Here is a 15229-nt window from a genome sequence, read left to right on the forward strand (position 1 = left end):
GTTGTGGGCAATTAAGAAATTTATCTTCCCAGGGACAATGTCTGTTGGTTTTTCTCTTGTTGCTTGATCCTCGTTTTCGTGTTCATGTCTTCGTGCATGGGTGCAAGCATGTTAGGGCAAATTGCTCCCTCTTGCCACCTCCACAATCTATTGTTATATCGGATTCAAACATTGCCCTTGTTTGAGTCCCATTCTTTTGAAAAAAATGCATTTTTCAATTGTATTTTAACATTATTTCAACCACATGTTTTTCAGTAAAATAATATTACACGCAAATTTAAATTTTTTTCTTAATTTTAACTCAAAAACTCATTTTCCCCCTAACATGGGGCTCAAATAAGGGCTAAATTTGAATTATTTAAAGTAATGAGCTAATACAATCAGGGGGAGGACCCAATTGCACCCACGGGGCCCTTAATTATTGATATTTACAAAGTAGTTCGCATAATTTTAGTCCATAATTTTTATATAATTCTGTCTTGCCTATAGAATCATGTTTTTGGATTCGCCCATGATGATAACTGATGATTGTAAATGTCTTCAACAAAAAAGCATTGTTTGAGGCCTATTAGAATATTTCAAGTGTATAAATAGTTAGATTAAATATCACATTAGAAGATACAAGTTTTGTAGATTGTTTATGTAGCGATATGCTTTTTTGAAATAGTGTAGCTATACTTTGAATTTACGTCGATTGGTATCAGAATTCAACATAAGCTTTTTATATCTAGGTTTTGGATTCAAAATTTTGAATCTTGAGGGATACGGCAAAGTCATCAGGGAATAAGGGAGCAAATGCCCTCATAAAACATAAGAAAAGGGTTTTGACACTCGCATAACAGTAATGGTTGAACATGCATGGCATTGGCATGACAAAATGTGATGACTGGATGCATTTGTTTCTATGTAATGAGAAGGGATGTAATCTGGATCAAACACTCTGAAGTGGTATGACTGTAGAACTCAAACTGATTCAATGCGACCACTCCCAAGACATTTAAAATTCTATCGAAAGGGATCCCTTATTTTAGAATTCAAAACACCGAAATAACTTCAAGATCTCTTTCTCTAGAACTCGATTAGAATTACTTTTAGAAATAAAGTTCTGTTTTAATTAATAATAAAATTATTTCCGAGCAATTTAAGGTTCCTGTTCTATTCCGTTCACAAAGATTATTGTCAATGCTTTAATTCGACCGTCAAGGGTAATGTAATGCAATATCGAATTTCAAAGAAGCATTGTATCGAGAATAAACCATGTTAGCTAGAAGGCAAAATATGTCCTAAAGAGAATTACTAGGACGTTCATTACTTCACCTCTGTTTTCCTAATTTCTTCTGATCGTAGGGTCATATTTTGACATCAGTCGCATGTCTAGATCCTATCATACCAAACAATCCATTTTCTTCGAATGACATTATATCCCCCAAAAGGAAGAAACAACTCAAGCAACCGTAATTCAAATGCAGCATCTGAAGAGATGTATGCACTTTTCATATATCCCACTTTGTAAATCCATACAACTCTAATCAGATTAAATTCAAAAGAGCTATCTTTCTAGATATATCAGAGAGGTTTATATTCAAATGAGTTATCCTATCAAAAAAGGTTTAAATTCAAATGAGTTTATCCTTGTACGGTTAAGCATCGGTACCCAGTAAAGCGAATTATACGGGGATGCATTCAAATTCATCAGAAACTATCAACATCTTGGACCTCAGACCGCATCGGCTCATCAATTCCTTCGAGGAAGTTGCAGATAGACAGCGCGTTTTTTTAGTATCATCACCGATCCAAATAAATGAAGAAAAGTAGAAAATATAATGGTTCAAATCGAAACGAAAAGAAGCAAAAAATGAAGGAAACTAAAATAAAGCAAGAGAATTATATAGAAATATCTCGTGAGCATCTCAGAGTTGTGAATCCCCATGGGTTTTCTTCACTAACAATCAAAGTGCAAGGATAACAATTCAGATAAAGCTCATCATTGATGCTCACTCTCGTCTCATATAACCAAATAAAAATTAATAATTTGTAGGAAATGAAAATAATAATAATAATAATTGAGTACCGATTGGATCTCAGCAAGCTTAATGTATCCTTCAGCTCCAATTTGGAAATTTCAGATAGATAACGCAGTTTATTCTCACATCATCGATCCATGGGAAAATTAAAACATAAACAGAATTCAAAGAGCAAAATAAGATCCAGCGAAGAAATCTTCAGGGCATAAAGTAATAATAATCGTACTTTTATATTCATACTACTAATAATATGAACGCTAAATTGTCAGTTATGACGATTGAAGAACTTTCAGTGATTATGCACTGTGATGATTACAGAGAGTTTTGTGCTTGGAGTTAAAAAGGAGGCGATGGTGAAACCCTAGTTCTCGTGACGATAAACGACGTCGGATGACTGAAAAAGATAATAAGATTATAAATACTTGTATTCTTAATATATATTGTTGTTTGAATTTTCCTAAGTATTAATTTTATATTCGGATTTTACTTATGCTATGTTTTTATAGTTTTTTTTTTTTTTTTTTTTTTTTTTGCATTTATGTGCCCAATATTTTCATCGTACTCTTACTATCTACTTTCCATTCATAACATATCTTGTTTCTGATTTCGTTTTTGTCCAATTATTACGTTGGTGTTTTAAAATGACTGTTAAATATTAGGGAAGAGTTCATATTTCAGGCTTTAAGTTTACCTCTATTCAAAAATCAAGTAAACATTTTTAAAATTCAAAAATCAGGTACATATTTAATTAATTAAAAAAATTTATTAAATATAGATAATAAAGTCACAGTTACACGATTAATAGTCATATATTCATAATTTAGGTCAGAGATTTATTTACTAGTCACATATCGACAAATTAATTGATCAAATGATTATTTCGTAGTCACAAATCAAAAATTTTGTAAGTCACATATTATTTCGAGGTCACAGATCATTCAAATTACAAGTCATATATGTCACAGTTTATCGATCAAATTATTTTGGTCACAATTATCAAATTTTAAGTTTGAATTGGTCACAGGTGATCAAATAGTTGGTCACAGATCAAATATTAGGTCATATTTTATGTGGCTACCACTTTCCACCACACTCATGCCATCCCTGTCGTCAGCCACCATCTCGCCGTCGACACTAACAATCTACCACCACCATCCGTTCCACTACCAACAAGAACCACCCAATTCCTTCGACACAACCAAAACAAGACCACCACCACCACTCCAACCAAAAAAACACAACAATCAGAATCACCACTACCCCAAAATCGTACCACAACCACCACTACAGATCCACCTCCACCGCCCCCAGAAATCCCCATAATAGCCACCACCACCTCCACAGTCACAAAATCACCGCCACCACCAAACAGTCAAACCAACACCACCCATATCCCGCACCAATCCATCCACAACCATCGTCGCCACTTCCACGACCATCACCGCTACCTTACCATCCCCAACCAACATCACAACCACCATCACCCAAAAGCCAACAACAAGCAGCCACCACTATGCCAAATCATTAACTGCAGATCGAAAAAGAGAAAGAGATAACACATTAACATCCAAAAACCCCAAATCTACTCCTCGCGCCGGCACCAATCACCATTTGCCGTCATTCGCACCGGTCACCCTAACAACAGTCCCTGAATCAACAGCAGGCATCGCCACCACAGAGCCCCAACCCACCGCATCCAACATCGCCACTGCTGAATATCGCGGTGACACTCAGAGCGATAGAAGAATTACCACAGCACTCACATTCGCAATTCCAAGAGAAGGAGGCGACCGCACCGGAGATGAGGTTTTGCTGACTGCTGTGGCGACCGGTGATGAATGGCGATTGGAGGCCATGGAGTTAGAGAGAGAGAGAGAGAGAGAGAGAAGAGATTAGTAAGAGAATGAAGAGTGATGAAAATATTAGGGTTGGGGAATTAAATTTGAATATTTAATATTTAATTATTATATCAAAACCTGATTTTTGAACAATGAAATTTGGTTCCTGATTTTTGAACTATGGTCTTCAAAGACTTGGAATTATGTAATTTCCACTAAATATTATGTGGAACTTCTTCTTTTTTTTTTTTTTTTTTTTTTTTTTTTTAACTAATTTTGTTGATTTAAAAGTATAAGAGACAAATAAGTCATTTTAAATAATTTTTGGGATGGAAATCATTGTCAAAGAAGCACAACGAAAATTAGTGACAAAATGCAACAATAAATACATTGAGTACATAGGAAAATGCCAAACTAACATTATGGTTGACAAAATGGATGACCGCACCCTCACATGACGAGGTGGGTCCCATGATTAAAAAAAATACCGACTTCCATGTATGAGAGTGTGTGCGGTCATCCGTGCGGATCATGTAGCTCAGTCCGAGTACATAAGTACAGTGAACAAATTGAAATTTTTTTATATAACTACAAAATAGTGCACCTAAACAAATCTTGATAGTAATATAACCACCATTTTTCATGAATTTCATATTTGGTCCTTGGAATATGGAATGTGCGTTGCTTTGTCGAGAAAATTACACACACACACCATATTATGAATGAAATTTGACAAATATTGCACAGTATACATTAAGTGAAAAATACCAAGCAATAAGAAATGATATGAAAAATACTTAAAATGTAAAGACCGTTTTGGTGGAAGGTTTCCTTCCTAACAATGAAGGCAACAGTTTCTTTTGCACAATTTGACCCCAAAAATTCCTCTCAACCTCGAAAATTTCTGAATTATCTGCTCTAACAATTTCAAGGCTGTCAGGAAAAAACGCAATCCTTACTTTATATTTGCTTCTTTAGCTCAAGGGAAAAAAACCATTATTGGCATACGTAGGAGAATAACACAGTGGTAGGAAGCCTACAAGCAAATGTAACACAATCCTTCAGAAATTACATGCAACACAAGTGCACTGAAATAAAATAAATTGTATAGTTACATCTCACACAAACATTATAAATTTACTGTGCTGCAATTTTAGATGAAAATTGATTCCATATCATCCCTTGCATTCCTTCTCGAAAGAGGAGGTGAATAGCAGCAACATGACTTGATTTCACAAGGATACACTATAACTTCAACCATTCCAAGCAAGGGCAAAGCCCCCAGCAAAATCTCGAAGGATAGGACTCTTTTAAATACACCTCTCGTCCAGTTCCGATAAGATAGAAACTGAAGGAGCGATTGCGATGAGTCATGGTTACACGAGTCACTGGGACAACAGAGATTGTATGCCTCTCACATATGACCCTTGCAGTTGGAGTTACAGGTGCCCTCTCTGCGATTACTTCGGAAGAAAACTTGTTGAGGAAGTATGAATCGGCAAAAAATGCAGGAGTACACTGGTAGGCCTGATTATTGCACAACTGAACTCCTTTTGCTCGGTGGAATACGTCATCTGGAACTGAAGCTGCTCCACTCGTTGCACTTACTTTTCTAGCTGAAAGAGTCTTCCTGAAGATGCAGGATACAATAACAAAATTGACAAAAACAGATATCAAGAGGAGTGTCCTCAACTGAGGTTGTAATGGATATTAAAAATCCTTCTAAATTTAGGTGTGCTCAATTGAGATTTTAACGGATTTTAATGAAATCCATTAAAATTTAAGGGTTCCTAGTTGCTATTTAATGAATTTCAATGAAATCCTTTAAAATTTTGGTATCCTAAATAACTAGTGGATTTATAAAGATTTCATTAATAGAGAGATTTTAAAAGAATTAGATGGATTTCAAGTTTAAAAAGACATACGACCAAAGGTTTTGAAATTTCACCACATTTGATGAGATTCTTATGGAATTGTGAAAATTTATTCAAATCCATGAAATTCATTAGGATTTATAATCTTTTAAATCCATCAAAATCTTAGTTGAGGACACCTTTAAGTTAGAACGTCTAGCCAAGCCAAAAAAATTTATTAATTTTAGTACATTTTCTTCAATTTATACGCATACCATCTAATGATAGCCACTTGGCGAGTTAGAAGAGAGCCACCACCTTGACATGTCTCACATTTTATTACTCCGCGCGATCCACAGGTTGCACAAGGAATTGTTCCCTTACCTTTACATATAAGACATCTGCACAAGGGAAAATGATGAAGTTTGTTGCAAAAGTGCTTGAACAGCTGCATATGGACTGAATAATAGGCTGAATAATTGCTAAGGAGTTGGTCAAAAAGGGATATGCGGGCAATTGGAATGATATTAACCCTATTTATTCATTATCCATGTCACGCCAGATGTTCTATGGATAATTTGGATTGAAAATCAATTTCTATTCAACTAATGATTTCAAAATAGAGAGTTTCAGCGATTGAAGAGATAGTTGATGCTGTTTTTCTGTTTCTGCCTTGTAATCAGCAAATTTATTTGGCATTCCGATAAACTCTAGCTCTATATAAAGAGCTGTGCAGAGAATAAATCAAATCAAGTTTCCAGAAATCATTTTTTTCCCCTTGCCGTCTTTTTACTTCTTTGCTTTGCTCTTGTGTTGAATAATAACAAAGTTTAAATACTAGATTATGAAAGAAGAAGCTCACATTGTATCTGATCCATCTCTATGAGCAATCAACCCTCTCCCATGACAAGTAGGACATGGAAACATCTGATTCTCCTTAAAGAAACCAGGCTCTTGATCTTTATTGCAAGTGGGACACACAAAATTTCCACGTCCTGCACAACCTACGGAATTACAAGAGAAAACTATAGTGTTATATTTGAAAATCCATACAAGCAAATTGTAGACCATAACCAATAAACCATAAGTGGATGAGGAGCAGATAAAATTACCAAAATTGCTATTAAAATAAAATAAAAAGTAACTATAAAACCAGACTGACATTTTTACAGCCAGTACCTGAGCATTTCTCAATGGCTTCTGAATGAGGAACTTTGGTTCGTGACTCTTTATGAGGTATAAAAAGTACGGGAAACTCAGACCTTAAATCCAATTCCCATATTCCAAGTTCAGCCCCCTCATTCTTTCCATCAATGTTTCCACCAGTGTATACTTCCTTTTCTGTTATTGTTTCCCTTTCTTCAATAAAAGTCTCCAGAGTTCCCGTATAAACATTGCAATCTTCAACAGCATGTATATTCCAAGTCCGAGCAGGACGACTTCCCCAACAACAACGATGACCAACATGATCTATTAGTAGTTCTCGTATTTCTACTTCATCCAATACTTGCCTGTACCGATACTTACATGGATTACCAAATCATCACGATCAAATGTAGTGAGATAGGTAATAAAGAATTGTAATGAACCACTTCAAAATCTTAATCTATGAAACAAATCCAACAGACCCAGCAGGAAGTTCAATATAAAAGTATTTCGCAAGGTCATCCATTTACAATTGCAATAATCAAACATAAACAGGACATGTAAGACCGAGAGAAGTTCTTTCTATTCCTATTTTAATTTTATTACACATATCGTTGCCTTCCAAGTTATTTTAATTTTGATCGAGAAAGCTGATGTTACCGAGTAACTAATCCACTTCTTTATGACTTTCAAGCATGCCTAGAGGGACACATCTGCTGTATATCTTTGAGAAACACCAACCCAAGACATAAAGCACACATGTATTAAACACAAAAAAAATGTAAACAGGAAGCCTCAGTGATTGAGGCTTCCAAGCAGGAATCACCCATCAAATATGAAGTTAATGTATCACAAGCTTCTATTCCATTTTGTTTCGAAGATTTTGATATTCTTAATCTTTCAGAGCCATGTGGCTCGCAGTTAGAAGTGTTTGGATCTCTAGTATTTACAGTGCTTTTTGAGCATGAACTATGAACTCCACCTCATGGATGTTTAAGATATTGAGTGCTTGATGATTCCAAATCCAAAATTTACCTTCGATTAGTTTTTCTTTCCATCATGACGGACAGTATAGAATTTCATTCTTACAATATGAAGACAGAGAAGAATAAAAATGGATCTTTAACAATTTCATAACATCTCGGATCCTTCACAACAAACAAATGGATTATTAACACTAACAGCATGATTCAGAGTGGAAAACTAACGAACCATATAACACAGTGTAAATGTTGATCTTATGATTGGTGGCATGACGTTTGATTTTGGAATTAGATTAAAGAATGAAAATTAAGTAATTAACATTTGAAAATTTATGTGTAGTCCGAAGGTCAGTCCAAATTCCATGCCCTCAGAGAAAAATACAAAGACAGATAATATTGAAGTACATTCTATCATATTCAAGTACATAATCGGAAATAATCATGCCTTCGGGGAGCATATTCAAAACTTACCTGCCTACTTCAGCAGTAGTTCCTAAATGTCCATGATATCCGCCCTGAGGATAACCAGTCACTTGTGCTGCATCAAGAGAATTATAATTCATAATCCGCCAACCAGAGGTTATAAAGTTCCACATGTTAACTGATAAGGAACTGGAATGAAGAAAAAGATTCAAAAAAGAAAAGAAAATAATAATAAAAAATAGGGAATAGAATTACAACATCAAATCACAGATGGTCTTAAAATTCATTGTTCTCACAAATGTAATTTCTGCCAAATGAATGGACCATAACTAGAATAGACAGTTTACATGACCCAGAGAGACGTACACATGATCCACCTCTTGATAACTCAGAAATGTAATAAAACTGTATCGATCAGTACTAATCCCAACACATTCGTTCGGATCCTTAAAACCAGCTTGTAAAGAGAATCCGAAACGGTGTGAGATTCAGAAGGGTTACAGAAAACTATAAAATTATACCATATTTGAAATTACCGTTAGGATAGAGGTGGTGTGGTTCTGAGGACCCGACCAAAGGGGCGTGCAAAGAAGGCGGGTACGGGTCAGAAAAAGTAGAGGCGGATCTAATTTCTTCGACGCTCACTTCGGTTCCAGCCGTGAAAGCCGTTGGAATTGCCGACCCTGCACGGCCCACGTGTTCGTATGTACTCCGTCTTTCACTTCCTATGTCACTTTTCTCTGTCCCAAAGTATATTTATATCCCCTATAAAGTATAAGATTGCGAAGAACAAAATAATCCAAAAATGTTTGCAACTTTATGAATTGGAAAGTCTACCTGATGACAGCAAAGGAGTCTCCATTTTTGCCTTTTCTTCTCTACAGCAGTAATTTATATTTCAAGCGATGAAGCGAGATGGGAAATGTAAAATCTTAACAAAGTTCGGGGATTTTTATGTGGGAAGATTTACCTTAATCGAGAAGGAAATACGATGTCTTCGTGTTCGATTTCAACTGGCAACTGGGGTCTACACGCAATCAGTTTCTTGATCATGGCTGCTCTTGGGCTTATTATATATATAGATGTAGATGATAATGTGGGTGTTTGACCTTTGGTAGGTGACTTGGTGTAGGGGCTCGGCTCGGCTCGGCTCTATTTGGCTCAGCCCGGTCAATATAGCGACTCAACTCGACCCATTTATATCCCAACATTGATGGAGTCCAAATTTTGCATACGTTTGAGATCCGTTAAAATGTAAATTGGCACATTTTTATTTTCACTCGAGCCACATTAATTGATGTTATGAGCAAGTGTGAGCCAAAATCTAGGGTTTGCTGTTTATATGACACTTTGGATGACAACCCGCACAAGAAAAGAGGACAACGGATGTGTACAAAGCAAAACTCCAAAATCTATCTTGACTTGACTTGACTTTTGCATGAATCGTGACAGTAAAACACATTCCCATTTTGTCCTCGCTACCACAACAACAGTAATATTGTGCAATGAAGAATTTGTGGAGGGTATTTCTGTCATTAAAGACAGAAAAATGAGGATATTATGTACAGAAGGGCTTTCAATGGCCTTTTGACACTTTTCTCTCACTTGACGATATTCCTGTGCCTTCTGAGTTTTTAAGATTAAAGCCCCGTTTGGTAGCCATTTTTTTCAAAATGTATTTTTCTCTCTTTTCTTTTTAACCACATATTTTTTATTAAAATAATATTAGACGTAAATTAAAAACTTTTTCTTATTTCTCAACCACATATTTCACATCAATTTACTATTCTAAAATGCATTTTTACATAAAAATGGGTTATCAAACACCTCGTAAAATTTATTGTCGCAAAATGTAAAATCTCATTTTAAAGAGATTCAAATAGGCATTTATGATCAAATTGGCCCTTCGCTTGTGAGCTTGATGAGCCAAGTTGTCATGAGTCAGAATAAGTCGAGTTGTCCATGAGTTCAAATGAGCTGAGCCATCCACAAGTTAATTTATTAATTTTAGAATAATTAACAAAATAAATTAAAAAAGGAGCAATTATTTTAAGAAATTAATAAAATAAATATAAAAATGAGAATAAAAAAACGAGTCAGCCCCACTAGCCAATTCATAAGAGTCCATGAGTTCAAACAAGGCGATTTGCCAAAAAAAATTGAGCTCGTCTCAATCCAGGACTTGTATCAAAATGAGCTTAAGTTCATCATGAATTAAATTAAGACGAATCAAGAATGGGAATCGGCTAGGCCCATTTATCACCCTTAGAGGTTGAGTGAGTAGGTTTGAAAGTTTCTTCTTTAATTAATTGTTGTCGAAATCAGCACCCCAGCTACCAATTAATACCACTTTGTACCTCTAAATTAGTATCCATCCTTTTGTCGAGCAAAAATTATAAATCTTTATCACTTTGCTCCTTTGATGAGACGGTATAGTCTACTCTCTGCATGGGTACACGTGGAATTTATTGGATTGTGTATCCATATAGTATATTTTGTTATGATAAAATAATTGTTTATAATAAATAAATTGTGATTTTATTGATTTATTGCATTTATTTATTATTGAGCATACGAATAAAAGTACATGTGATCGATTGTGGTAATGTAAGTTGGGTATTTATGTTGAGAAGTATAGTGTGACACAATTTATATTTTGATCATAAATAATTTGTTCACAACCAACGTATAAGATTGGCACCTTATATTGAAAGGTTGTGGTGATCGATTCACTATTCATGTTTGTGATTTGTCATTATCACAAAAATAGTTAAAGATAACACTAGAACATTTGAAGTGTATTGAAACGGACCCCATGTCAAATTTAATTCTATAGCATGACCATGTGGAGAATTAAATTCCACTTGATCGTTGTATATTTCATCTAACCCTTAACAGGATTATATATATCTTTTCGTGATTTTAATACTTCTTTGATTCATCAATAGGTGAGACCAATTTAATTGGTCAGATATCTTGATGAGTTAGGAACTTAAGAATGAGTAGAGTAGAAAACATGAATTCATGTCGAGAACCATCACCCTAAAAAATGGGTAAAGTGACTAATTAAGTATTTTATGTTGAATGATTAAAATTCAAGCTTAGTGTTCAACGACAGTTAAACTTTGACATCTGTGACTAGTTCATAGAACCGTTGAAAAAAATGAAACTTAAATTAGTAAGCATAATTAGAAGGGTAAAACGATCATTTATATTTGTACATAATTATCGAATCTCGGACGTGGATAAATACATATACGACAGGTCTAAGGAAAAATATTACAAATTTATTGGCTTCTGTAATCTTGTATATTCCAAGAGTTCAATTTTTTTCATTTAGTGGAAAAAACAAAGACTAATAATTAGATTGGATGATCTAAGGTCGACTATGTAGGATCTAATTATTGGAGTTTGAATAATATATGTTCAATCAGATCTTTATGGTAGCTCCATAAAGTATTGAAACTTAATTATGGTAATTATAATAATTTTGGGCTTACTTGTAATTACAATAAAGTTTTGTATTTAGTTGTAATTGCTATGAAAGTTATAAACTTAATTCTAATTGTAATTAAAATTCTAGGACTATACATATAATTAAATGTAAACTAACTGAAAGACTTTAATAAAACTCATACTTGAATTTTAATTAAAATTCTTATTTGTATGTGAAATTATTATTGTACATGGATTGTAATATCTTTATCTCTATAAATAGAGACTAGAAGGATAAAAAAAAAAAAAAAAATCCTACAACAATCATATTATATAATTCCATAGTGTTCAAATTTAGATAGAGGAAAATGGAGAAATTTTATTTCTCTTGCCTTTTTTCAATAGTCCAGATCAAAAATTAATTTCTTGATTTAATTAAAAGATGGTGCATACTCACTGCTATAATATTGACTTTGTAGAATACCACAAAAGATTTGGATGTTTAAAACATCGAGTTCTTAGAATTAAAAAGTTGGAAGTTTGTGATCTAAAAAACTGAAAGTTCGTGATTCAGAGTTAATTTAAGAATTGATCATCAAATTTAGGTAAAAATTCGAATCCTTGTTATAACACACACGTGAACGTTTAGACGACTAGATAATTCCACTTCCGCATTCCAACTAAATCAAGCGTCCAGGTGACATATGAATAGAGAAGATTTTAACTTTTTCTTTAATACTTTTCAAGAACATTTAATATACCTTATAATCGAAGACACCTTTTATTTTTCCTACAAGCTCACAAGTCATAGTTTAGTTAATTTTTCCTGCTTCTTGTAGTTACTACAAAATATATTTATCTTGTTTGAGCCTCATTTTGGAGGGAAATAATGAATTTTTAAGTAGTGTATTGATAAGAAATGTGTGGTTAAAAAATAAAAAATAAAAAATTTTGAATTTGCATGTAATATTATTTTATTGAAAAATGAGTGGTTGAAATGATGTTAAAACACGGTTGAAAAATACATTTTTTTTGAAAAATACATTTTTTTCAAAAAATGGAACTCACACCAGGATTTACACATAGATGCTCGAATTCCAATGTGGCAATGTCCAATATGTTGTTTTTAATAGTCGTGTTAGAGGTACGTTCAATTTATGGAAATTTATATTAATAGTTAAATCACTCCTTATGTAAAAAGAGAGAATGTGAGATTTACTGTTCAATTTTGTCATATAGATTAGCATTCTTTTCACATGCTATTTCACCATTTTCACATGTCGTTTCACTGCGACGTCACTTCCACTACAATATTTCTCTATTTTCACACACTACTTCACTTGATTAAAGGGAATACTATATCTTATATAATAAAGAAACGAAATTAAATATAAAGATTATTAAAAAAAATTTGCAGACAAAAATAGAAATTTTTTTATAAAGTCTTCAAATAAAATTAAAATGATTTAAGGAAAAAATAAATAGTATTTAATTCAAATTTAACGAATGTCGTTCTATCATAAAGAATGTATAAAGATTAAACAAATAAAATAATATTATGATTAAAATTGAAAACATTAAATAAAAAAAACAAAAATCTCTCTGTGAAATGAGAGAATCTCTCTTTTTGAAAAGTGAAAAGGAGAGAAACTTTTGACTTTTTAAAAGAGAGAACTCTCCTTCTGTAACCACTCCATGCATGGAATTGTGATAATTTTTTTTTAAATTTATCTATATAGTTATTTTTTATTAATAAATATTTAATTTTAAAAAATAAATATATCTAAATATATACTTAAAAATGTTAAAATTAATATTTTTTTATCTATAAATAAGTAACTTTTACAAATATAATTTTTTTTATTACTTCTAAATATTTGAAGTGATTTTTTACTTATAAGTAACTTTTTACATTTTAGATAGTGTAATCTTTTTATTAATATTTAATTATATCTAAATATTTTTACTTAAAAAATTCTAGGTTAATATTTTTTTACCCTCCTTATCCCTCCTTGTAGAATGTGAAGTTTATTGTTTATTTTTGTCACACAGGTTTTCACATGAAACTGGTTTGACAATAGTAAATTATTCTATTCAATCACACTGTAAAATTTTTTTCACACGCCATTTCACCATTTTTTACACGCCATTTCACCATTTTTTACACGCCATTTCACTTCAATGTTACATCCACTTTATATTTATTCATTTTCACATATTACTTCACTTGATGAAAGTCAAGACTATATTATATATATGTTAAAGAAACAAAACTAAATATACAGATTATTAAAAAAGGAATTGCAAGCAAAAATAGAAAAAATTTATTATAAAATTTTCAAATTAGACTCCTAATCTTTTAAAATTAAAAATAAATATTATTTAATTCAAATTAACGAATGTCGTCTATCATAAAGAATGTATAAAGATTATTTTATTAAACCAAATTAAACAAATAAAATAAAAGAAAATTACATAGATTAAATAAGTAATTTATAAATATTATATAATTAATTAAAACTGAAAAAAAATTAAATTTTACCATAAAAGAATTAGGAAGAATTTTACATCATATGAACAAAATTATCACTCCTTAAATAAAGGGGAGGACAAAAAAGTCTTTCCTTTTGACATTTCAAAAGGAGAGTTCCCTCCTTTCAAGGAGTAAAACTTAGATCCTCTCCAATGAGGGGAAATTTTTTTCTTATTATTATTTTTTTGTTGATATTATAGATAATTTTTTTTTATTTAAAATTTTTATGATTTTTTTCTCTTTATTTATGATTGAACTTAATTTTTTCAATTATTTTTCTCACAGTAAAAGAAGAATTTTTTTCCTATTTAAATTTTTTTCAATATTAATTTATTCTATTTAAAAAATTTTCAATTTTTTCTATTGGTGGAGGTGGAAATTACTGATTTTTTTTGCACAAAGTTGGATGGTTCATTTTTGTCACATGCGTTTTCACATTCAACTGATTTGAAATATGTTTGATCAAAGTGGTTTGATTTTTTTATTGCATTATCCTTTTTTATCTTACTATTTATTTTTGTCACATTGATTTTCACATTGAACATGTCTGAAACTGGTTTGGTCATTTAAATTTGACACACAATACCCTTTCTTCATTTTCTCACGCTATCAATTTTCAATCATATCCTATAATTTTATTAGTAGTAATATTTTTTAAATAATATTTTGTCACACCGTAGCTTTTTTTTTTTTTTTTTTTTTTTGAAAATTGGAAGAGTAAAAACGACGTCGTTTTCTATTTTACATGACTTGAATCTGACATATAGTACTTTTTCTTCATTTTCTCGCGCTATCAATTATCAACCATATCCTATAATTTTATTAGTAATAATATTTTTTTTACATAAAAGTTATTCTTTATTTCTAAAATGTAAAATCACTTCAAATTATTTAAAAGTAAACGAGCTTATAATTGTAAAAGCTACTTATAAGTAAAAAATATTAACTTAAAATTTTTTATGTATAAATATTTAGATATATTAAGTTTTTTAAA

General features: G+C 32.0%; 1 protein-coding gene across 2 annotated transcripts; it reads right to left on the bottom strand.

The window, feature by feature from the left end:
* Positions 1-4803: 4803 nt before the first annotated feature.
* Positions 4804-9346, bottom strand: LOC111365235 (protein SSUH2 homolog). 2 transcript variants are annotated; one of them, XM_022985651.1, is made up of 8 exons: positions 9238-9346; positions 9105-9145; positions 8804-9007; positions 8316-8382; positions 6895-7226; positions 6578-6674; positions 5991-6116; positions 4804-5492 (listed from the first exon to the last, which is right to left on the bottom strand). In XM_022985651.1, exons 1-8 carry the CDS (start codon positions 9318-9320, stop codon positions 5108-5110), a joined length of 1335 nt encoding a protein of 444 aa, XP_022841419.1. In that variant the 5' UTR covers positions 9321-9346; the 3' UTR covers positions 4804-5107. The 2 variants fall into 2 exon arrangements, with proteins under 2 accessions (XP_022841419.1, XP_022841418.1); XM_022985650.1 differs by having other exon boundaries at positions 6578-6719.
* Positions 9347-15229: the final 5883 nt, after the last annotated feature.

The sequence above is a fragment of the Olea europaea genome, chromosome 17 (assembly GCF_002742605.1).
Source record: "Olea europaea var. sylvestris chromosome 17, O_europaea_v1, whole genome shotgun sequence".
Classification (NCBI taxonomy): domain Eukaryota; kingdom Viridiplantae; phylum Streptophyta; class Magnoliopsida; order Lamiales; family Oleaceae; genus Olea; species Olea europaea.